Consider the following 26,494-nt stretch of genomic DNA (forward strand, 5'->3'; position numbering starts at 1 on the left):
CATATTATTTTGTTGTTTTTTTTTTCACAAAATCATAACGGGGCAAAAATAACTCTCTCTCTCCTCTCCGGACTATCGTTCCCTTTGATTCCCATGTTATACACGTATGCGTCTATTTCTGTTAATTATCACGCGTAAGCTATACTCTCGAACAATCGTATCGTGCCGATCTTGTGTTTCAACGGACGCACGTAGAAATCAATATTTTAATTCGAACCGCGCCGAGTTCTCGCGTGGATATAAATTTCACGCGTTTCGCACACGTCTGCGCGGGGACAGGAGACAATTCGCGAGGCAGACATTGATCCACTGGATACGCGTGTTTTTTAGTGGTTGTTTGTTTAAAATCTCGTTATTTACGCGTCATAGCTATACGCGGCGAATCTGCCACGACGTCAGCACGCGTCGAGCTTTTCCATCTCGCGGAAAACCTGACAGTTGTCACTCGCGTTTGGTAATTACCAGTCGCTCCGCTGTTTCGATGCGTGTGCGCGAGTGTGCATAACGTGAGGTGAAAAAAAATCAATCCCCGGATTGACTCGTGCAGGCTTTCGAAATTCGTTCTTCTTTGACTGATAACCGAGTTGATAAATTGAATGGTCGCGCTGTGCGATTTAATTTTACACATAAATAAATGTGTTCCGACCATATGATAAACTTCATCAATACGCAAATCCCACGCTGTACACACGCTCGAGACAAGTGATCGAAGCACAGCGAGTAATTAGATGTCACGGAAGAATCGCACCGCCTCTTCATATTCATACAGAAGAGCGAGCGAGTCGCAGTTGGAAGTCGGAATACCTCGGCGATGATGATCAAAGGCGTGCGGCGACACTCGAACTTTGCCTTTTCTCGATATAACGAGCGCCCTGTGCGCCATTGTGTAGCTTTGCATGTTTCTCCTTTTTTCTCTGCGTTAAACAGACGAATATATATATATATATATATATATATATATATATATATATATATATATATATATACACACACGCGCGCGCACACACACACACACGCGCCTTATCGAGCTGCGGAGGAGGCGTGATACCTAAGAGGGATAAGGAGATCAATGGAAAGCAAAAGGACAAATAGGATCTCGCTGGAACGTATCATGGCGAATGGGACTATAGTCTCCCTCCCTCTTCTATAGGCACTCGAATTCACATTCTTTTAAGCGCGCTTTTTGCTTGGCGACGTATACACGGTCTTCTTTGATTCTACGCCTGTTATTTATGCTGTAACGATATTAATTTTAATGCGAATTATGATTGTCGGAGGTTTTTGTCGCGGATCAATTATAGAGAAGACGACTGGGCTTTAAGTATGTGGACATTTTTTTTTATAATTACTTGCGGAAACTGTTGAACTTTGTCGCGAGGAGTGAATAAATTCAGCTTTTCCGAAAATTTCTCGAAACTTTGAAAGAATAAAGCCTAGTGATGTTCGATAATTATCGATAAGTGTAAATATCGATATTTTTGTTTCAATATATCGGAATTTTTTATCGATATTTTACTAACCGATTATTGGAAGTATCGATATGTTATACGTAAATATCGATACTTTATTTTACCTAATTTTTTGGTCAACAGAAAAATTTCTGTCGCGTCGGGACGTAAGTTCACGAGTTGTGAGTTCTGACTCCCGCCTGGCCGCTTCGCGACCGCGAGTGAGATTTGAGAGTGAGATTTCAAACTGGAGAGCGGGGAGGAGCTCCATAGGGGGCGCAGAGTGCGCGCCGTCAATATCCAAATTCCTAACTATCGAAAATAGCCATCCGTTTTTTAACTGTAATTACTACATCGATGCCTTCCGAGCGATTGTTTTCACGCGCTGCTTTAATTCTAACCGAAAAAAGAAGTCGTTTATCTGCTAAACATTTTCAACAACTTCTGTTTTTATCCTCATTATCAATAGATGATTGGCATTTAAAATAGAATTTTAACTTCCAAATTTTGTAATAAAAAGTGTAAAAAATTATAGTGCTTAAATGTAAAATAAAATTTTCGAATTTTGAAACAATATTTGTAATATTGATATTTTTTATTCAATATATTACATATATCGATATTTTAGATAACAATATTATCGATACCCAATATCGATAATTAACCTAATTTTGAACATCTCTAATAAAGCCCTAAATTAGAAAAAATCGAAGTACTTAAATAAATCAAGTATTAAATTTTAATGAATTTTAGCTCGATTACGTGATCGATCACTAGGTCGAATTATTTTTAAATTATATAACGGCCCAACTTTCGTCGGGCACACAAAAAATTTTTTATAGACTCATCAAGTGTTCCCCTCCACGGAAATCTTTAGTAAAAGGCGAAAGATTTATGCGTGTAATGAAGGGAAACCAGAGTAACGATTCCGAGTGCCGTGCTCCTACTTGTACGTTCCCGGTGCCACTTTACATTTGGAGAAGGAGTTATCGTCAGCCACCTGGCGGCGGCATGAAGAACCTGTGTGCGATTTGGAGGCAATTTCAAATTCGCTCATTACTTACAATTTGCGAATCTTATTTGCTGCTCAAAATTGTATCAATTATTTAACAAATTTAATAAATACATAAAATATATTTTTTTATTTTAATTTTATAATTTAAAAAAAGCAATTTTATACTAGTATACAATAGTAATATTTTTTCGATAAAAATTTTAAAATCCTGCAGCATTGTAAAAAATACACACAGTCGGCCAAGAAGCGCAATAAATTCACCTGGTTTTACCCGCACATTTTTCTGTTTCCTCTATATTCCCCAAAGTCGTACCGAGAGAGCAAACAGTCGGCCGGCGAAAGGTCGAGTTGCCCTTTGGCTGGATGATACGAGAGAGCTTAAGAGCGAAAGCTCAGTGTATTTCGTAAGTTGTCGGCGTCCGGTGTGCAGCAGCGCTTCTTTTTTCCCCTTTTTAACGTCTGCGTGTCCGTCTGTGGTCTCGGGATTCTCTCTGTTGTATACAAGTGTATAAGTATATATACACACACAGCAGTGCGTCGACGGATTATATGATGCAAAGCTGCGTCGCGACCATCACGCAGATTGAAACAACCTCCCCTGTAGCCTGCTTTTTTCATTCGCTCGTCCGCCGGGACTGCTTTTGCGCCGACGTGGAATGTCGTTTATTTTGCAGGTGTGCTTTCGACTGGAGAGATAAGCTTTGTCAGAGCGGCTGATTTTCATGCTGGACTGGCAGCGATTTTTATCGCGTGTATGCGTAAAATAAAATTGATCAAAAAGTTTTAGCGAAGGTAAATAAATTCGTAAAAATTATGTTTAACGAAATAAACTTTGCGATGAAAAGCAACAATTATTAATTTGAAATGATTTTACGGTTTTGCATGTAAATTCGATCCGAAAGCGAGTGCTTATATACACATAATATAAATATCAAGCAATCGGAAAAAACGTGTAGTGTTCACTGTTAGCTATTTACACTGCTGCAGGAAAAACTCCCTTTCTTATCTTCCCATCCGGCTTTAAGAATAGCTGGGATAACTACACTTTGGGTCGAGTATCCGCATGATATCTTCATCGAGATTCAGTCATGCGTTAAATCCAAGCTTAGCGCTGATGAATATGATGTTATTGGTTTTGCCTGGAAGCTTATAAAATTTAATAAAACTTCTTTTGCGACGAATCAAACTCTGCTGAATTGTTTAAACCATTTTTAATTTGGTACTTTATTATAACTATTAAGAAATTTGTTTCTGTCGAAAAAAAATGAAATAAATCGTCATCATAATGCTACGCTTCAAAAAGTTTAATTTTTTATTATACACATGTATAAATTTATAAATAAATGAACTAACAAATTATCATATTATATTGTTTTTTATCGTTCGAAATATATAGTAGACTACATTTCGAGGGAAAAATTAATTTTATCGATGAATTTTTATTACAATGTACATAACAAATAATAAAATTCAAATGGAAAATATAGTCAGTACTGACACCTGATGTGAGACAATATAGAGCATCCACCTCCTATGTACTACAATCCTCTGGATAAACCATACGCGGATCCACTTATCGACCGAAGAGTACACGTTATACCACGAATCGGTAAGTAAGAATTACAGAAACCTTTTATGTCGTCAAGGGGTACAATTTTGACTATGGCCCAATTCCAGCTGCAGATACATCCCATAGGATAATTTTGTCTTGCTGTTATCTCACATGTAGTTCTTATCTTAACTTACAATTAGTAATAATTTATAAGAGTCAACATTTATCTACGAGTCTATCAAGATAATTGCCGTGTTTGTCGTGAATTGTATTTATTACAATTTTTCACAAAGAATTAGAAAAAATTAAAAAGCTGTTATTGTTTATATCAGCTTGTGTGTTTATTAGCCACAAATAAGTAGTAGCATTTATCTAACTTCCTGAATATTATCAAAAGGTACTAAGTAATGCTCATATTTTAAAACGAATTTTCAGTTTCTTATCGCACATGTACAGATATTTTAGTATGATTATGGGGTTCGTTATTTTGATGCTACAACACGATATTTTTAGAAGATAGTCACAATAATTTACGGCTAATTATAAATTTTAATCAGATGATGGTTAAGGTTACCTTTATGATATTTCCATACTTCCATTTAATTTCCTTTCATATAATTCATGTATTTATAATGTCAGCGTGATTCGCAATCAATATAATAACATATTGCAGCAGTGTAAACAGTAAAAATTATAGTAAAATAGAACCTATGCAGACCCTTAAACGCAGAAAGCTATGAAACTAAGCACTGGGAAGATAGTAACGTAATGTATTAGTGACGATACGGTACTTGATACTTCAACGAAGTCAGGTAACTGATAGTAGCGCCAATGATATAAAAAATAGACGCTCTAATTCATTATGCGAAAAGAAATCCATTATTCTCAAAGTGGTCATTCCATTATTTTATATGTCTGAAAATTTTGGTTTACCTAATTATCCGATAAAACGACAGGAATAAACTCAAACGCCTATTATAAAAATTATTCACGAATGATAGACGTAACAAATCAACGATATTCTGATTTCTCGTTTCATTAAATTTTCAACTATTATACTGTTCGTAGGGTGACGTTGAAATAAAACGCTGTCTCCTAATCCCATTAATATATGTCTACTTCAACGTAATTTTTTAATAAAAAATATAATATCTTATATTTTTTATATAATCTTGATCGCCACTATAACTGCCTAAACGGCAATTCCGAAATTTCAAAGGCTTCGAAAAGCCAACAACGAGGCTATCAAAGATAGACCCACTTTCGAAAGTGCAGTAGCACCTTAAACCGCGAACAATTTCTCAGAACGGTGTAACGTCTCTCTCTCTCTCTCTCTCTCTCTCTCTCTCTCTCTCTCTCTCTCTCTCTCTCTCTCTCGCTCTTGCGAGCTTTTCAGCTCGCTCCTAAAAGCCGTTGAAGCATCCGCGCTTATCCCGACGTGGGTTTATCCCAATCCAACTGAAGAAAAAACGGAATCACGCGCCAGACACGAAACAAAACTATCTCTCTGCCTCTCTTGCACAAGGGATTTCCCTATGCGGAAAGTGCTCTGCACTTCCTCCAAGCCGCCGCGTCAGACGTGTGCATGCAGAATCGCGTAATTAGCTGAGTCGAGGAAAATCTTTACGATCGACGGAATCACAGCGACTCTATCAGTTCGTACGTGCAGATTAAAAGGTGCGAGGAGATTAGGCGCGCGTGCGAGCCGTGAATGCAGACGCGCGCGCATATTTCATCGAAATACTCTTATCGGCTTCCCTCGCTATCTGTCCGGCAATATTTTTTTTTCTCTTTCCGATTCTCTCCCCGCTTTGCTCGTCTACATATATCGATTGGAGAAGGGATAGTGTAGACGCTGAGGAAGCGCGAAGATTTCGAGCGCGCAAATACGGCTTCGATTACCAAATCAATGTCTCCCTTTTCGCGAGACACGCCGGACGGAAGATGGCTTTTAATTAAATAAATTTCTTCTGGGCTACTTCTTCTTCGTCTTCTGCTGCTGCCGCTGCGGGGGCTTTTACTTCATTTGAGTTCATCTCGGCTCTACAAATTACATTAGCGTGGTGAGTCTTTTTCGGTTGGTTATGTCTTTTTTTCTCGCGAGCTTCTATAATTGGGGAAGACGATAGTGTCCTTGCCTCGAGGATTATGCTTTCGAGTTGGGATTTGGATTTTTTGTGAGATGCTTTTACCTATAGACGGTTTTTTTGACTGGTGATTGACTGGTGAATAAACCAGATATGCATTTGATCTCGCTTTTTTATGCAAGATTTATACATTTTTGCAAAGAGAGGATTGATATTTCGAACTGACTGCATTTGTCAAAAATGAATTTCCAATGAGACAGATTGTGCTTGCAGTTCAAGCAATGAGGGGAATGTGCATTTAACTTTATTATTGCTTGTATGAATGAAAATTCTATACGGATTTTGAAAAAAAAAATCGAACCATGAATTCCGTTTATTACAGATAAGCTTCTACATAAAGTAATGTTTCCGCTGACGCATAAATAATACGTATACGCGACGAAGTCGCAGATAATAAGGAAATAATGCACTTCACGCGTGTTTTATTTTCATAGAATCGCAGCTTCTTGTATTTCACAAAGTGAATGAGAAACTTTTGCACTTTGAACGCTTTATCGTGATGTCTCTCACGATAACCCAATATCATTGTATCATACTTTTTGATAATTAGTCAGTACAAATAACTGGCTTCATGCATCGAATTATAAATAATTAAAATAATTCATTACGCAATGCAGATTAAAATGAAGCATAATATATCTAATAGACCATAAGCTTGAAGTTCACTCTGGATCATTATCCTCGTTTCAGCTACGGCACGAGATCGATTCAACTTTAAAGATAATCGAAAAGTCGACCAATAGTCGAGGAAAAAAAATGACCAACCAACAAATATCGAAATCCGTCGGACTGGAGTCCAGCCTCACCAGCGTGGAATCCACATCGAGCGATTCAAGCGGCTGCAACTTCTGGCAAACAGTCCTGGTCCTATGCAACGTGATCAATCACGTGCTGGTGTTGCTGACTACCGGCTACCTTGCTTACTTGTCCCGGGACTTGAGTAACGTCACGAATCTCCACGTCTTGCTCTGCACGATTGGGGTAAGCAAAGGGGTAATTCCTCTCAATGAATATCCCGACAAATATTTGAGGGAACGAAACTTTCCAAAATCGCAGAAAGAGAGAGAGAGAGAGAGAGAGAGAGAGAAAGATAGAGCGCTAAACGGAATTCTGCAAATCGCATTAATCAAACTGATGGTTTGCGATCAGTTTCGGTGTTTCGAACTTTTGTTTGACTGCTATCCGAAGGAAGCGAGATCTTGATCATCGGATGTGGATAAAACGCTAATATCCGGATGGTTATATACGTATAAGGTACACATAAAGTTCAGATGGCATAGGAAGTCTGACAGGGTATGTATGATACCTTCGGTATTGGATAGTATTATCGGACGATGTTCACTGCGCTCGTATTAAAAAATCGTAAATTACGAAATCGAAGATCAATATACGAGGAACTCGCGATATTTATATTGCGATAAATGTTTAACCGCCGAGTCGTGTCGTGCGCTTGATTTTGCGGCTTCGCGGTGTATAGATATATCGAGTAAAACTTTATCCAAAGGATCGGCTCCTGCAATCCCTTGGAAATTCGGAGCACGTGGCTCTTCCGCTCTCATTGTATTCGCTCAACGGAATTCTATAAATCTCATTAACAAGTGTACAACGTTAGTTCAATTTCTGAAATAGCTGTATCACGAGGTAGTTGACTCGCTCGTTGACTCCGGGGGATATTTTCATCAATGGCCTTATTTCTGATTAATATAACTTGGCGCAGGATCGTCGTAGGGAGAGAAAGTATCGAAATAATCAGATGTCGCATATAAAGCCAATGAGAAAGGATGGACTACTGTTTACCTATAGTAATTCTTATGTGCTGCTCCAAATTGAGAAAGCTTCAAGACTTTTAAAATTAAACTTCAAACATTTTTCACTCGATATTAATATAGTTGAGACTTGTATATGTATTTCTCAAAATATCTCATCTCATCTCGTCTCGTCTTATGAAAAACATGTAAACTGATACTTTAGGCTCACTTATGGCAATATTACAGTAAACGAAAATGTAGGTTAAGGGGAAGCCTTATAAACTCACCAGAGGTTAAATAATTTTCGAAGCTATTTGGCTCGGCAAGAGCAATGCAGCAATCATTGTATAAGCGACGCGAGCAAACCTCTAATTTAATTCAGTCTGTCTCAACAAAATTCAGTTTCACAGCTCAGATTTTTAATCAGAATCACACCTCTTCATGCACACCTTTGCCTTGAGCGAGTTCATCGCGCGTAGCAGCTGATTGCCACGGGGCTACTGCTGCAGCGAACTTTTAACTGCTCCGACAGAACCGCGAATGAAGTGCCCGCATTTTCATCCGCTTTATAAGCGTAAGGCGAAATTCTCTTTTACGTCAGAGGGAAGAACGAAGTCACTACTCTCGCTTTGTTTGAATATCATTCCAGGGTGTGTGTTTTGAGTACATTTTGAAGGCATGCCGGATTCGATTCATGGGGCAGATTTTTCGATTTGAACGATTTGTTATATTAGGCAGTTTTATGATAAACACGTGAATCGCTTCAAAAAAATACGAATTACCACAAATAAGTGCTGCAGAACTAGTATGCGTATTTTGATTACGTCGGCAGAAGTTTGTGTGAGCTGTTGGATCGAAATAACTAGTAAATTATCAGCATAAATGCGCTTGATTATAGAGGATTTGAAAACGCGCATTAGGCTCGTATAAATTATACGGCACTCTGCGTTCGTTTCGAAGCTCGTTAATTAATGGCACACGTACGTATCTGCATAGAAAGAGTTCCGTTTTGATTCTACTTTATGATTCTCGGATCAATTCAGCGGTATACAATATCGAATTCAGTCAAAGTCGCGGAAGCACCAGTAGAGTCAAAACAATGGTATGATAACGGAAACGTTCGAGTTGAATATATACAGCCACTTTAAGCAAGCTCCAAACCGCTAGACTAGAAATATGACGTTCATTTATTGTCCCGGGATATCTCGCAAGTAAAAAATTGCGCTACGGAAGTTCTCTGCATATAGTCTCGTCTTTTGCGTAACTGCATAAAACAAAACAATGACATCAACCTTGTAGGTAGAGTTGGAATTTTGTCGTTAAATTTCTGAAAAACAAAAGAAAAAGTAATTTTATAAGAAAATAACACTATCAAAAATAACTTGAAAACGCAATCGATCTCTGTATTCCAGTACGTCCTGCTGATGTCCGAGGCAATAGTGACCCTCACAGGAGAGAACGTCTGGAGTCGAAAGTTAACTCGTCGCTCCAACAGTCATCTGCACTGGATCTTGCAAGTACTGGGCGCGGCTTTCAGTATAGCCGGAGTCTACGTCATGTACGCCCAAAGACGCCAACACTTCCGCTCGGTTCACGCTCTCGCGGGTATCGCGTCCGTCGGTGCCATAATCGGCATCTTCTTCACCGGATTACCAGCTCTCTTCGCGGGCAGACTACGCAAGGTCGTGCGACCGGTCATTGGCAAGTTCTTCCACAACTTTCTGGGCATCCTCTGCTTCGTCGTCGGGATGGTGTCCCAGATTCATGGCTATAAGAAGGGCTGGCTGATCCGACAGACCTCCAGCGAGGTGTCCATGGTGATGATCGTGACCACGGCAATGATCACGGTGTTCTCGCTGATAGGAAGCTTGAGGTCACTCTGGGAACAGTTTAAGGGCCACTTCAAGTGTCGCTGATTTTAATTGATGGCGCGATTTGATGGAGGGCGTGCGCGCGGTCGTTAGTTTTGACGGATTACCGATGTTCTACACCCAGATGCGGTCTGCTGACGATGATGAGTTTTTTTTATTGAAACTTTGAGGATGGCGTTGATTTGTTTAAAGGCGATGAGCTCGATCGTTGCGCTGTGAAACCGAATCTGTTCGAGTGAATGTTATTTAAAGAAATCTGGTGGGATGATTGGTACAAGAGAATTTACGATAGAATTGAAATTTCCCCTCTGCTTTGACTAATTTATAAACTTCATTGTATGATAAATCATTTGACATAATAAAGCTTCAATCCTTCTCGATATCTATAATTGTTTCCTCCATAAGATACACATATGTCATTGCAGGCAAATTCATGTCGATCTTGTTTCAATGTTGGAAAACGATGAAACTCAATTTTATAATGTAAAATGAAGCTCGGAAAAATTCGAATTATTAACTTTGAATTTTCGAATTTGCAGATTGAAATAATCATAGTCAATATTATAAGCGTAAATTAATTATTATGAACTTATCTGTTTATTTAAAAAATACAAAAGACATCCATCGTAAAAACGAAACTCCGAGAGTGATAATTTTAGTAATCTCATCTGTCCCTTCGACTCCTTTATAGCTCGAAAAGTCCGCAGTAGTGCGTAAAAATCGGTCGCGCTATAATTACGTTCTCGTGTTATTCGTAACAATAGTCGCGTCGAATTTCGCGTCGTTTGGCCTCGTCGACGATTGCAGTACAGCGTTTGAAAAAAGCCGTCCATTCGAGAGTCGCGCGCCTGGCGGTCTTCCATCAATTTTTTGGAGACATTTCATTTCACCCGCGAAAACTGACAAACGAGAGCATCATCGATCGCCCGTCGACACGCACCGCCGATATTATAGTGCTCAAAAAGAATGATTTGATGAGAGAGTTGTTTACATGTCGGCGAGGATGTTTTTAAAACTAAACCGTTTATTAGACGATCGCCTGTATTGACGTTGTGATACATTGCAAAAGTTAATGTATTGCATGTGATGTAAATATCAAATATGAAATGATCAACGCGTGAATGGCTAATATGTAAAATACCTTACATATAAAACTGTTCATTTTGACTTAAATAATGGGATATTAAATATTCACTGTTAAAATGACATGTTGTGTATCAACGATATTTTCATTGTATTAAATCACGCCCATTGATTTATATTCAGTTTCACTGTCTATATAATTCACCCACTAATTTAATCGACATTTGTAACCCTAATTACCGATAGAATACTCCGTAGCTATAAATCCGCAACCAATATATCATCTCGTCGCACAGCAGCAGGATCTATGAAAGAAGCCTTAAGCTCATCACGCTTGCAGCCTATTCTCGGAAAATCAATTTCCCGATAACTCGAAGCCTTGCATATACTCCAACAAGTATAGGGATACACCCGCACGTATACATACGCGTGACTCGATTCCTGATCGATCTGCCATGTACAGGAGTCACAGCGAATGATCTCGAAGTACTCAAATTATCTAGTGCCTTTTGATTTGGATAATTATATAAATCTAGACTTTTTTGAAATAAATTACGCGCGAGTCGATTGGTCATCCAGTGTGCAGATATTTTATAATAAATTGCGAATTGTCCTATACGACAGATGTTTGTGTTACTGGTAATAAATAACCGCTGCCAATTCATTGGCACGTAGCTTATTTATTCAAACTAATTTATCGCTCTATGAAATGTATTCTCTTTAATTATGAAATATGGTGATTTATTTTGTAGGCTTTTTACAAGAATAACTTCACTACTACTACTTATAAAATAAGTTACTGTAGGTTTTTTAATTTTTTATTTTGAAGTCAGGCATTTCTCATTACGAATTATACATGCCAATAAATTACTACACAGGCTAAAACTACTACTGTTGAATGATATCTATTTCAAACTTATTTCAGGATAACTTATGTACTTCATAAGGCAGAAGAGAGTATAAAAAGTGGAAATAAAAAACAGATTTACAATTTAATTCGACAACATTGAAACCGTTGCTATATAACGAAGAGGTTATTAATACGACCTTCTCTCTAAATCTGAAAGAGTGAAAAATCACTCGAATTAGAGGCAAAATTGAGTCACTCTTTGCAGAGTGTGACTCAATTTTGACTCGAAATGAGTGATTTTTCACTCTTTCAGATTTAGAGAGTTCTATGCTGAATGGGGATACTTGCACACTTTCTGATTAGAAATGCATTTAGCATGTAGCACTTTTTTGTTTTAACGAAGACAATTAAATTCCTCGTTCGTGTATATAAAATAACACAATAAGTAAGACAAGTAAAGTATCGTTTCATAGACATTAAATTCGTACGCTCGTTTCAAATCCATTGATTTATTTTCTCTCTAGTTTCTATCCCAGGCGGGCGCCCCTGTGCGCCGATTAACCGGAGCCGCGGCCCGTATAATAATGCCTGCGCGTGGAACTGTATATCGGATGTTCATTAGCCCGGCTCTGTCGTGGCCGATTACGCGTGTATAATAAGCGCGTCAATAATCGGAACATTGAGCTGCAATACCCATTAAATGATCCCTGTAAATCGCTACGCTGCTCGTCGCTTATCGGCTCCGCTCTCGACTCATCGTTACTCGCCAGGGGATAACAGATTCAAGAGCGGGGTAAAATTTCGCGCGAGATTTCGGCTGCGAATCAAGCTACCTCAATAATATCCTCCGCATAATTAAACAACTCTTGAACAATTTCTTCGCATTTCTATAAAATGCTCTCAGCTGGGAAATTTCCAAAATTTCGACATTATTAAATTCAGTCTATCCCGAATATCTTATTATTTTCCCTAGCCGCAGCCGGGTTGCAATAAAAAGGCAGCGGTAGAGGGATGGAGGAAAGAGGACAGACAGCGCATTATCTCGGCCTCGCGTTTTATGCGCATATTTCGATCAGCGCTGTTCATTCGCCGCTGCTCTACGCGCGATATTCTCCCTCTTCGCCGGACCCCCCATTATAAATTGACGCCAGCCGGAATAGCCCGACCGATAGCCAAGCAATGTATGTATATATGATACTCTTTTAACTCCAACTGCACTGCTACAGGATAATGATGCTTCAGGATTTTATCCGGCGTGTACGCCCGCGTTTTATACATTTTGACCTGTTTGTTCGATCCATTCTGTTGGGCTGGTTTGAAATGATTGTTTTCATCGTTAAATGCCAACGGGAGTATCTCTTTAAAAAACGATGCTTTGCCGGTATGAAGCGGATTATTTGGTCGCAGCGTGAATACAAACTACTGTACTAATATTGTATACTTACATGTGACAATGGTGTTTTGGGAGTGAGGTGGCGCAGGAGAGTGAAGGAGAATGTGAGGTGAAGAAATCGAATAACGGGGAACTTGATGTTTCGGAGTGGTCGTTTATTTGTCGTTGATTTGCGTGACAGTATCTGGAGGTGATGCGACTCGTGTCGTGGCTCCAGTTGAACTGTTTCTGGTCGGCTCCAGCATCGACCGTCGAAGGTCTCGATCGTTCCGCCTCCTGTACCGATCGCCGATCGGATTGGCAGGGACGGAGCACGCGCGGTCCGGATAGTGCGTCGGTGGCGAGGGCAGCTGGCCCAAACGGCCGGCCGTTTACTGTTTTATTACGTCAGGGATTACCCGCACCGGCGAGCTTTAGCCGCCCGCGTCGAGGTGCGGATGATCGCAATAAAAGGGTTCGAGCGCGGGCCCGAGTGTTTTACTGCCTCCTCGATGCGGAGGACTTAATTGAGTTCTAATCCGGGCCGCGTCGTTCAAGGCACGAACGCTGGAGTCTTCACGTGCGCGTGCGCGTGAGGATTGTATATGTGTGCGCGCGTGTGTGTGTGTGTGTGCGAATGGGTGAGCGTGTGTGCTTCTCTTCTCAAGTGTGGTACTGTGCCTTTCTATGAAAATCAAAAGATAACGGAAAATGAACAATCACAGAAAGTAATGTATCTGAGCGATAAATAAGAAGTCAAGAACGTAATTTACAATGTCATATTTATTTCTTCGCAGATGTCGTGAATTTCGTATGCTCGGTGCAGTTTCGCTGTGGGTGTACGTCTGTGTTTACATAACAAATGAATAGACTTGGCATTACACTCATAAATCCGCGCTGATAAGTAAATTACAAACTCATATACATGGCTCATTCAACGATTTTCCTTCCTTATTCGAAGCTAAACACAAAAATATAACGCAAATCTACATACGTGTATAAACACTTTACAGAAGTAAACGCAATTGTATATCGCAGTAAAGGAAACGCTAATCGATTTCTCGCTCAATTTGCATACTGCGTTTCCTCGGGGAATCAAATCTCGTATATATAAATACCAAATCAATTGTGAAACGCTTAGAGATATATATGTATATAGGTGTATACGCGAATCACCTACTTTTTATTATTCTTCTATACTTGATTGCAACTACGATTATTTGCGCGTACGCGCGAGCTTTCGCCGCAAGAGCGATTCGAATTCACTTGGATACACACTTGTACTTAATTCTGTATACGAATACACTTCCGCTCTTTGGTTTGCCGCATTCGCGCACCCTTTCACACAACCTCGGTGTCCTTATACTTTTTCTTCTTATTATTTTAATTGTTTCATCATTTATCTTTTATTAATTAAATACCTATATACGCAACATTATCATTCGAGTGCCTTCCATTATATACTTTGCGAATCACGAGATTCTACGATCTGTGTGTTGAGATTCTTTTTATATAATTATACATACATATTCTCGGAGTAATGATTTTTCTCGAATAGCGTTTATGATGCAGCGCTTGAGGTTTCTTACGATTTATTTGTATACATGTAATATAACGCCACTCGTATTGTATTTTTTTTATACTTTTTTACTTAAGTTCGTTTAAAAAATTGTATCATTGATGTACCATTTCATAGTATCAAACATAATATCAACACTATCAACACTTTTTTCATCAATATACACTCACAGATTCGGGAGAAGTGTGCAATGTTTGTAAAAATCTAGCTGGATAGAATATCAAACAATTCTTCAACAATAAAACGTTCTCCGCGCCTCTTTTCGTTTAACAAATATTTTCATTTTTCTATTTTTCTTTTACAAAAAACTTAGACTGTTAGACGTTGAGATTATCATGTATATGTTTATTCTATGTATTATACGATGATGCATATACGTACTTAAATATTAAAAAGTCGTGTACTGCAGATTCTGCAAAGGAAAAAAGTGTAAAAAATAAGCCTTCGGGAGTCGGTTCGCCACGATGGTACACTTTTTTATTACAATCACACAGAAGTACAGCGCACTAACTATATTTTCATGTTTCGTAGCTAGTACCTAATTCTACAACTCAAGTATATTCAAGTTAAAAACTACATGATAATCGACGCTCATGTCGTCTCTTCGCAACATATTCGGCTACAAAGATCAAACATTTTCATATAGAGGCTTTGTATAAACTGTATGAGATAAAATATATAAACGCATCGTAATAATTTCTTCATATATCTCCAAACACCGTAGCAACAGTGTAAACAAAACCATACTCCACAATGCAATATTTTAACGAGCCAAACAACGAACAAATTGGGTAAGAAAAACAGAATGAAAATATAGTTTCGCTTCCTTATGTACGCGCGAGGGTGCATTAATTGAATCGGACTAGAAGCTACCGTGTATTTATACATATATTTCCGTAAATATACATATATACTTGTGTATTTGGCCTATGATTTACGTACGTCACTATCTCAACGTAATTGATGTAATATGTGCTCGCTCTTTCCGCGGACGTGAAAAATTGCGCGCGGCCTCTTCTCGTCCCTGCCACCCCTTAACATTACGAGTTATTTTGCGCGTCGTGCGAGAGAGGGATGATGATGAAAAAAAAAGAAGAGAAAGCGGGAGAGAGAAAGAGAGAAATATACGCATTAAAGCTCGGTTTTTACGCTAAAAATCCACACGCCCCGGATAGCGTTAACGACGCGCACGTCATTATCTCGCGGACAAAAACTCCGCTGTCCCTTTGTTTCGTATATTTTTGTATCAAATTAACAAAAAAGCAAGCCTCTCGCGGGAGGTTCCGTCTCCGTCGATCCAAAGAGCTTGGAATTTTTTTCCCCGTGGAAGAGAGAAAGAGAGAGAGAGAGAGAGAGAGAGAGAGAGAGAGAGGGGGGGGAGAGCGGGAGCATGACATTTTTCGGTGAGCGCACAGTCGATCGAGGCTTTTTTTGCGCCGCTGCTGCTGCTACTACTAGTGCCTCTTGCTTCTTGGCTCTCTATTTCGCGCGAAGTGCTCGTGGGAATTCGAGTTGCTTTTTGCAGCGAGCGCGCAGAGGAATTTTTGCCCTTTTTCTCGCGGCCATCCGTGAAAGAAATTAAACGCTCGGCAGACTGAGCGCGCACGAGAGAGAAGGTTTACTGAATCGAGCGGCGATGCTTGCTTTATCTTCGTTGAATGGATTGAAGGAAACGAGGTTTCACTATGTGTGTACACGAAAATAAAAAACACACCGGCCGGATATACTCGGGAGCCGAGAGGACTCTACTCGGTTAGACGATCGAAGTATATAGGGACGGAGAAGTAGTGCTATACCTTCGCCAAGAAAGGAGCTAATTTTACATTGTTTCTCGTTAGGTTGAATTTGAATCGATCCCATCCCGTGTAAGTAATGGTGCTGTTACGCCTTCCTTACACGAAGTCTATCTCTAACTAAATTTATAACTTTCAACTTTTATATCAAACACAACGCGACGCTTCCGGGTTTGCAGCTTCCCTTTGTGCGTCTATATCCGCATGGCTTTTTTTCTCCCTTATACACCGGACTTTATGCGAGCTCTAAAAAAATGGTTTTCTACGCAATGCATAACGAGAGAAAAAAAGACAGTCGCACAGATCCAATTAAAGTGTAAAAATTAACATTCCGCGGCGTAGCGCAGCTCATAGTCGTCAAACCGAAAGGATCAAAAAGGGAAAGAAAAAGCCACTAGGCGTAATTACGAAAACTTCTTCGCGGTCTCGTCAAAAGAGCGCGCGTAGTACCGGAAATGCAATCGAAAGTCGCTGCTCGGCGCCGCGTGAAAATTCTCTCCCCCCTTTGGCTTGTCAATTTCGCCTCTTGTCGTCGTAGCTAAATAAAAGTTTTCTTCGAGAGAAAGAACGTATCTACACGTGTACAAGGTTGTCGGAGGGGCGACGAGGATCCTTGAAAGTTCGGGAGTGATCAGGGAGCTTCCGAATTTTCAAACGAGCGACATGGAAGAATACGAAGTTAATGACGTATAATAGAATCGTACTCGATGCTTCCGCGTCTGGCTACACTCTGAGTTTGTCTACTTGGCCGGGGATGGATTGGTATTCTTATAACCGACGTTTTTTAAAACGATTCATGTTTGAATCAGAGATGAATAATGACGCCGACTGCAAAGAAAAATTTATTACGCATCAGTTATTAAATTTATTACGCAAAGTTTAGTTTCTTCTCTCGTTTTACCGCAATGATGAACGTTTGAAAAATATATGAAAATTGGAATTCCGATACTTCAAAGCCACAGCTACGCGTGTACTTTACGCGCAAGAATTAGAAAACGGTACAAGCTATAACTCGCAGATCGATAAACATTTACTCTCGGCCTACAGTACATAACTATAATGCGTACACATACTGTAATTCACAGCGACTGTTACGAGGTCGTGTATACCCCTCTTCCCTGTGAACTCCATGCCCAGCGTTTTCCCCGCAATTTTTTCCCCGTTTTTAAAATTTCTTCTCCGCGAAATTTCCCGCCGCAGTCTCAAATATTTACCGAAAAATTTGCATTTAGATCCACACAGTCTCTGTGCTCTTCCTCTCGAAAATACTCCTTATCGCGGATCGCTTTCGAACCAAATCATCGCCTTTAAAAATTCCAGCCGAGGAATCGCATACCTCGTCGACAAAGTAAATATTCCGCTGCGAAGAAAATCCCCGCAGTTTCATTTTCCGAGTTGCGCCGGTAGAGGCATTCCGCGCGCGTACGCCGGACAGGCACGATCGACGGCTCGGCACGTTAATTACGACGGCCCATTCTAGCTATAGAGCGAACGAGAAAAAATGATTAGCGCACTTTATATTGTTCCTTTTAGTCGTTTTACGTTTGAGGATCGATCGATGGGTTTTTCAGCCGCGAAATCGTACGCTACTGCGGCGTTTGTTTCGCTATGATTGTTTGGGTGAAAGACGCGGTTTGTGATCGTTTTGTTGTACTAATTACTTAATTAACCATTATATATTCTGCAATTATTTTATCGGTTATTGTTGTCCCTTTATTGAAAAATTGATGAGAGCGTTTTAAATTACTTGGGAGATTGTAGTAAAAATTAGTTTTCGCTGTAATTCGATTGAATACGCAATTACGATTTATCGATGTAAAGTGTATTTTATATTATGTTACTTTTAAAGGTAATTCAACGCGAGAGGACGAGTGCACGATTGATTATTCTTTTTGCAAGTATTAAAAGAGGTTTCCAATAAAACTGCATCAACATTGATTGTGAAAATGCAGAACGGTGAAATTATTTATTACATTTGATTAATGTTGTTTTCATCAAAACTACAGTATGTGATGGAAGTTGTATTATACCTATGTGAAAATACTAAAATTTAAGCGATTTTTATTTAAAATCTTAAAAGTCGATGAACAAAACATTAAAACATCTTTTCGAATTCATGATGTAATATTTACAGTATTTACAAGGCTTACCATCTATGGCAAGAACGGATTGCAACCACTCGCTCATTCGTAAAACAAAAAATAACCTCTCGATTCACGGAAACATCCGGTTGCCACGAGACCCGACCGAAAATCCTCTCTTCCTCGACCAATGTCCGAGAGCGACCGACTAATCAATAATTCAAATATACGTGTAACTCGGGCAGATTCTCTTCCAGATATAGTCGGCAAGAGGATCAGGAAAATCGAAACGCATTCTCTCTCTCTCTCTCTCGTCCTCAAATATAATTGGATGCGACGGTGGCTGCTTTCGCGCCGTCCTCTCTTAAAAAAATGATGGCCTTTGTTGTGAAGCATTTAATACGTGATTCTGATTGGTTGCTGGTTGGTTGCCTAGGCAACGAGGTCAGAACCGCGCTTTAAATTCATAACTCTCAAAATAGTCATAACTCATAACCCTGGTAGAAATGTTTAAGGTGTTTAAAATGAAATATGGAAACCTTGATAACAGATAAAATATATGTAATATAACTAGCAAGAAATTTTAGTAAAAATTAATTATTACGAAGAGTGTGTAGTATTACAACATGCGTATTGAAAAGTGGCACCCTAACCCTATTTGAAGTAGTAATAAAGTGTGTGAATATTATTTAGTTTTTTTTTTAAATGCCAGTGAGAAGTTCAATTAAAAGAATAAAGCGTTTGAAGTATATACTGTGTCTCTGTGCCCAAAGTCGCCCTCGGTGAGGTTTGAGAGGTGTATTTAAAGAAAAGTTCCGTATCCGAGTCAGTAATTTTAAGTCTATTATACAATGCTCTTTGAATTGTAAAAAGGCTACTAGACATATTACCTAGATGATTCTGATTTAACTGTTTTCGTTCATATTTTCACATCCAGGCTCATGCGAATTTTTTAATTGAGCAGGTCAAATTTTACTTATAACTAGTTACGCAGAAACTACTATCTCTAGCACATTGTATTTCTGGTTTCCAGTGTATTTTTACATGAAGAAAGTGATAAGTATTTTAGCTTTTTTGTCAAGGCATTAATTAGGATTTTGACTTTTAACAGTTGTGAGAGATTTTGAGACCGATACCTGTTTCTCCATTTTTGCATTTTTTTCTCATTCGAAAACTAACAGGTCTAAAAAGCTCATATTTTGCATATAGATTTCTTTCGTGATTGTGGAAAGATATTTAAAGTTGAATCAACGTTAACTGAAATACTTTTGTGTTCGACTACAACACCCATGATCATTATTTAGTCGTATAGCATGAGTTTGTATTCACTTCAGTGTCGGAGTCGAAATCAGAAGTTTTTCAGTTAAGGTTGATTCAACTTTAAATATCTTTCCACAATCACGAAAGAAATCTATATGCAAAATATGAGCTTTTTAGACCTGTTAGTTTTCGAATGAGAAAAAATGCAAAAATGGAGAAACAGGTATCGGTCTCAAAATCTCTCACAACTGTTAAAAGTCAAAATCCTAATTAATGCCTTGGCAAAAAAGCTAAAATACTTATCACTTTCTTCATGTAAAAATACACTGGAAACCAGAAATACAATGTGCTAGAGATAGTAGTTTCTGCGTAACTGGTTATAAGTAAAATTTGACCTGCTCAATTAAAAAATTCGCATGAGCCTGGATGTGAAAATATGAATGAAAACAATTAAATCATAATCATGTAGGTTACATATTTTCTAGGTAGCATAGTAAGTATCTGTGTAAAATTTTAGTTGTATAGCTTTTTTATAATGCAAATAAATGGCATTGCAATGATAGACAAACCAACTGACTCTTATACTGAACTTTTCTTCAAATTCACTATTCAAACCAATGATCATTATTAATATATTTATTAAAATATTGAGCATTATTAATATATTTATTAAAAAATAGTTTTGAGGGATTTATTAACATGTTACATGCTTATAAAATATTAGCAGACGTTAGTGTGCCGTCCAACACTTATAGTAGATTTTCTACCAGTGTTATTAGACAGAGATAGAATCAAGAGCGCGCGAAGCGCGCCTTCATTCCTAGTACTGTATAATATAGAGGACGCCTTATTGCGCAGCTATATACAAGCTTTCCAATATATAAGTTATGGATTTCGTAAGAGAGAGATTTAATGGACGAGATTTGATGTTTTTGCAGCAGCGGAGTATTGGATATTGATTGCTCTTTGGTCGAGATTTTGATTCTTTATTTTTTTTTCTTGCGAGTTTTTCGATTAGAGGAGTTGATCAATTTTCGGTTGCACCAGAAATGCTCGAGGCCAGATTCAATCTTATTGATAAAATCGTCAATCGGTAAGTGGCTCTGGCACTTCAATCATACGTCGAATGCCTTTTTATTTGGGAAGTTCGAGAGGAAAAATTGATTTGAGAAAACGGAAAATTTATCAGGATTTCGAGAGGTAAGGATGTGGCTGTTTTGATAACTGACTGGTGGCAAGGACGAGCAGCATATCTTACTGTTAAAGTTGTAAATTCGGTGTGTTTAGTGTTAAGATGGAATGTTGATGAAATTTTAAAGATATTACTTTCTTTGAAAGTTCGTGTTGTTAAAAAACAGTGTAGATTCCGTGTACATACATAGTTTAGTACTTTTGGCTACAGTAGAAGTTTAAAGGACGCGAAACATCGACGCTATACTGCTTTACAGACTATACTGCTAACTTACCGACGAAACATTTTACAAATTAATTCACCAATTTATACACGTTGTCTTGTTATCTTGTGATTGTCTGGCTTTCCTATACTGATTATTGATTGCATTGCAAAGATACATTAAATAGCCAATCTCTTTATGCAAATTCGATAAAACAGTCTTTGAAATGCGTCAAGTAACCAGCATATGGAAGTCAAACGGATTTATTTTTGTTTGTTTTTTTTTCAATTATTATTCATTTAACTATAACAAGAATTGTTCCTGTATATAATAGGGTTTTGACGCTTCTATATTTTTACGCTCTTTATAGAGCATTTCGGAGAATTATCTAGTCCCTACTTTATCGACGCTAACATTTTTACAAATTGTTCAAAACGTTTGTGCGGTTTGAACAAATTGTAAAAATGAAGAAGATGTGAAAGTGTTTTCTCAATTTTTTCAAATCTACCTATATTGGACAGAGACAATTGTTGATAGCAAGTTTGAACACCACGGAATTTTCGTAAATTTTAAAATTCATTACTTCTTATAGTTATATATACCTTAATGTTACTGAAATATTGATATTTCTCGAAACAATCAGACTACGCAAAATTATTATTTAAAAGTTTGCTATATTCGTAAATGTAAGAATTAACTCTATGTGCAGTAAATTTCAGATATTGGAAGACAGATTTTATAAGTAATTATATTTAATATCGAATCGATTTAAGACTTACGGAATACTGGAAAAAATGTAACACTAATAAATTTCACATCCTCTTAAGGAGAAGCGGGTTACCGACGGAGCTTCAATTCATTAATTTGCATTCATGCCAAACGCGCTGCTCCATTTTTTCACTAATCGTACAAATCTCCGCCGGTAAACAGCGACATCCCGACCGTCGATAAAACAGAACCGGCAATTAGCACCTAACCTACAAAAATCCACTGATCATCGTTAACGTTATTCGAGTCCTCGGGCCCCTCTAACTGCCCGCGTAGACGTAAACGTGCTGCAGCGCTAATTTCAACGCGGTACTGAGGGTCATCAGCGCCGAGCAGGCTATTACTGACGGAGAGCTGGCTAGGCTATGCTGCATTGCGGCTGGGTTGTCACCGTTAAAGATGTGCACGAAGACTCGGGCGGGCGTGGCGTTGCTCGCCTCGCAGGTATAGTTGCCGGAATGTCGTCCAGAGGCGCGCGGAACCTCAAGCCACGACTCGCGCGCCATCAGATCCGTGCTGACATTCACACCTTGCTCCACGTCGTAGTTGATCATCCGGCTGTTGTGGAACCAGAACAGGAACGACGGCTGCTCCGTAGACTTTTTCACGAGGCAGTGCAGCTGGAGCGTGCTACCCGGACGGACGAACTTCTCGCTCGGTCCGCTTATCTCCGCTCGAGCCTCTGAAAGCATAGAAGGTTACGAGTTCAGAAATGTTATCGCTTCATCGACTTTTAAGAATTTATTTTTATGATTCTTCCAAAACGCGCTCAAAGATAAGAGCTGCTTCACCGTGTACTTCCGTTTTTTTTAATGATTCGTTGAATAAAAAAATATTGTCAAGGCGATAATACAGCTGCCGCGGATCCAATGGTTCAGCAAAATTTCTCAAATATCTTAGTTGTATGCATTTGAAAAAGTACGATTCAATGTAAACTGCTGAAGTAGCGTAGTCTATCATACTCAGCAGATTCGGAACGTTATTAATTTCCCAGCCGCGCAGCCCGTGCTCTAGATACTCCAAGGGCAAGGATTTTGCAAAATTTTCGCTTGCAGCACACGAAAGCTCCATATACACAGCCGAAACTGTAGACGCTGGTGTACTGCGCGTATACCAAAAAATGCATAGCAGTTGTAAAGTCGGCTGCGCGCCAATAGCTGCAAATCGCTCGGCATAATTTCCCGTATCGATTCGCAGTAATGCAGCTCGTGAAAATCGCAAAAATCTAATTCGGCACAACAGTACGCAGCGAGCGCTCCAAAAACCCCCCCAGATAGAATAGAGAAAATCGCCATTACTCTTCGCCGAAATAGCGCTAAAGCGACGCTAAACCCACGCTCGCGCGTATAAAATTTCATGCGATTTCAAAGACGGGATAAAACTTCCATTTCTCGCGAATCTCTCTCTCACTCCACTCGCGATAAAGAAAAAGGAAGTGAGAAGGTGCGCTCGGGGTGAGATAAAAGGTCAATATTTAGATGGCGCGTAGTCCTCGTTGTCGTAACAACCGAAAGGCTTAATCCCCATTATTTTATCCACGTATATATCCGACTCTGGTTTGAGGTCGAGAGCAGCAGCAGCAGCAGCAGGCCGGGTTTATTGGCCGCATAGACGTACGAGTTCGAAGGGAATTCATTTGCTCCTTTTTTATCGGGTTTCTTCTTCTCTTCACTCGTCGATTCATGAATAATGGACGAATTCCCCTGCAGCTTCCTCTCGAAAAGTCTACGCTCGGTTGTGAGCTGCGCAGTCGTAGAAATTAAATAAGATTGAAAACTCGTCTGGCTTATATTATTAATACAGCGATGTAACTTGCGAGCGCGCGAATAAGAGAGAAAGGGAATAAAAAGAGGAAACGAGTGTATATAGCACGTGTCCCTGGGATTATGCGGGATTTAAATGGGAGTTTGAGGATCGCGAGAAATATTCAACGCGCAACGATATCTGATGCTACGCGGGCCCTAGTGGAAGTGGAACGCGAGGCAATCGGAAACGACTTAATTACCTCGCGGAGATAAGGTTGCCGGGCTTCGTCGAGCTTCTTGTTGTGCGCGCTCCGGGAGATTGTGCTCGAGAAATTTGCGGGTAAATAAAAAGGGAGAAGCCGTTTGTATTCACAGCGTTCTTCCCTCGTACTTTTCATCTGTGTATTTGTGGGAATGAGAATCGATATTTTATCAGGATGCTGCGGTTGATGCGTTAAATCATAAAAGAGAATGACATAAATTACGTTCCAAAGGAAGCAGTCGATCAGTTATAATATTCATTTTACCTCCAGAACTCGTGCACCTGGATTTGAAATAATTACAGAAATAGAGTATTATACATTTATATACGAATAAAATCAATTGACAAAAGCTCGGATACCGAATCCTCGCCAGAAAGTCTCGGAGCTCAATTCCTCCCTCTCGACACTCTATAGACTGGCGGCGATTTTAGCATTGCCCGCCGCGATAAATCTCTCATTGTTTGACTAGCAGAAACAAACGCGATTCCAGCTAACTTTATCACGCATACACTCGCAGAGAGGAGCATAACTTCGCGGTCTTTCTTATACGGGAAATACCCTCATCTATCGTTGACTTAGGCGAAAGTCGTCGTAGAGAAGTGTGACAAAAAGATCGTTCGCACGCGTTGTCTCGGAGGTTGGATTTGTTTGCGGGGCCAACGCCGAATGCAAATGGAAATTCAAATATAATTTGCAAGTCGAAGCTCCGAGATCTCCGCGGAAATTATATAATACGCGATGAATATGCAGCGATGCGCCAAGTGAGAGCAAGAGAGAGAGAGAGAGAGAGAGAGAGAGAGAGAGAGAGAGAGAGAGAGGTAGAGACGGTGGAAATGGTAAATATATATTATATATGTGTGATGAAGGTATCTGCACTTGCTTGTTCGAGTATTCGAGATTGGACAAATGTTTGAGTTAATGAAGTACTTGACTGACGGGAATGTGACATCGAATTTTCGTTCATGTTTATTGCATCAATCGGTCTGCACGCGTTTGTAGGATTTTTCTCAAGACAAAAGAATTCCATTTGTTCTTGATTCAAAATGCCACTGAAATAACTATTTACGGTGTAATCATACAATTTATCCCGTAAAGTAAGCTACCAAAAGAACATCTTACTACACAAAAAAACGTCCTAATCAACGTAATTCCTTATTAAGCTACGATATATACTCTCTAAGTCCCGTATACCCTGGTAAGATTATCAACATCAATGGTGTACGGCAAATCCCGAGTAATTAATTGGCCCATTCGCCTTTATTTCCGCGTGTACTTTAGCCAAGCAAAGCCTACACCCGGAACCAGTTGCCTCCGCAAGCGGAAATCGAAAGGCGATGAATTAGCGACCCTCTGCGGTTGCGGACACTCGTTCTTTTCAGCTTTTCAAGATATAGAAATATTCAAGCGCGTTTACGTACGAGCTGACGGTTATTCCGGCGATTTGAACTGTGATGCGGGTCGAATGGTCAAGCTATCTGTGAGAGCTGCTGGATTTTCAAGGTTTTCTTTTTTTTTTTAAATTGGAACAGTAGGGGCTTTTTTAATATCAATCGAATATAACGGAATTATCGGCTCATCGCTTGGATTTCGGGTAATTCGCAAGAAGGAGGAAGAAGGATCAAAAGTATGAGTTTGGAATAGTTTCTTGGTACGAGTCAGATTTAAAAAAGTTTTAATTGAAATTTTACATTGAAAATAAAAAAATAAATTACGATTATTTAGCCATCGATATTGAAATGTAGAGTTTAATGTGTAACTTTAGTATGCACATCGTAAAATTCATCAGTAATGATTCTTCGATGCGAATGCGCATTTCTGGAAATCGATTAATGAAGAGAGACAACAACATGTACAATATTTATCAGTTTCATGCACCAACAAAGAATTCAATAAATATATAGATTTCAATCGTTTCGCTGGCGTAGATGTCTACGTTATAATTTTAAATTTAAAACTCGCAACGTTGTATTTGCATTTGACTGATTACAAACGCGTCCAGCAACGAATTTCCATTTAAATGAAATAAGTAATGTACGTTTGATTGATCGAACTTAAATAAAACAAGCGCAACGAACGCTTGCATCTAAAACGAGTTTTAAAATCATTATTGTATAACTTATCTTTCTTAAATCGTCACGTAATATATTTTAGCGCAAATCAACCTCCCAGCATCATTCCTTCGGTAGTGTACAAACGCCTCTACACGTGTCTGTTTGCATTATATCACGGCTGCTTCAATGCCTCGACCGATGGAGTTTCAGATTCTCTTATAGACGTAACAAATTCAGATGTAACTCAAATAACGTAATAATATTCTTGTCTCCACGCAGTATTGTGTGTATATGTATAACACAGCGCGCTAAACCTTTCTCCAAGGCTATTTTTCCAGTATCCTATTTTCTCCTAGCTTTACGTCTCGATCGCTCGGCACAGCCGAATCTGCACGAAAATTACAAAATACACAGCGAAAAGAGAGAGCACGTAAATAAAAACACTCGTCCCTCTCGACGTTTCTTTCTCTTACG

At 39.2% G+C, this 26,494-nt stretch overlaps 2 protein-coding genes and 1 non-coding gene across 12 annotated transcripts in view; 1 reads left to right on the forward strand and 2 right to left on the reverse strand.

Annotated features, from left to right (window-relative positions):
- Positions 1-2,251: 2,251 nt before the first annotated feature.
- LOC116417298 lies at positions 2,252-2,371 on the reverse strand. The gene has a single exon (XR_004227602.1). It is a non-coding gene; the product is annotated as a U5 spliceosomal RNA (small nuclear RNA).
- A 3,494-nt stretch (positions 2,372-5,865) lies between these two features.
- On the forward strand, positions 5,866-10,163 carry LOC100680086. Its single transcript, XM_008208531.3, has 3 exons — positions 5,866-6,078; positions 6,853-7,143; positions 9,323-10,163. Exons 2-3 carry the CDS (start codon positions 6,919-6,921, stop codon positions 9,824-9,826), a joined length of 729 nt encoding a protein of 242 aa, XP_008206753.1. The 5' UTR covers positions 5,866-6,078; positions 6,853-6,918; the 3' UTR covers positions 9,827-10,163.
- Positions 10,164-20,788: 10,625 nt separating this feature from the next.
- LOC100678173 overlaps positions 20,789-26,494 on the reverse strand; it is a 222,750-nt gene continuing 217,044 nt past the window's right edge. For all 10 annotated transcript variants that reach the window (XM_031929110.2, XM_031929106.2, XM_031929107.1 and 7 more), the window contains one exon: positions 20,789-22,643. In XM_031929110.2, coding sequence (XP_031784970.1) covers positions 22,222-22,643 — 422 coding nt within the window. In that variant the 3' untranslated portion in view covers positions 20,789-22,221. The remainder of the gene's footprint in view (positions 22,644-26,494) is intronic.

This window comes from Nasonia vitripennis, chromosome 4, assembly GCF_009193385.2.
Source record: "Nasonia vitripennis strain AsymCx chromosome 4, Nvit_psr_1.1, whole genome shotgun sequence".
NCBI classification, from domain to species: Eukaryota; Metazoa; Arthropoda; class Insecta; order Hymenoptera; family Pteromalidae; genus Nasonia; species Nasonia vitripennis.

Bases quoted from the DNA above. Each gene is read 5' to 3' on its own strand.
- LOC100680086 (XM_008208531.3), top strand. From the start codon at position 6,919: ATGACCAACCAACAAATATCGAAATCCGTCGGACTGGAGTCCAGCCTC. The intron at 7,144-9,322 runs GTAAGCAAAGGG...TCTGTATTCCAG, and splicing joins TCTTGCTCTGCACGATTGGG to TACGTCCTGCTGATGTCCGA.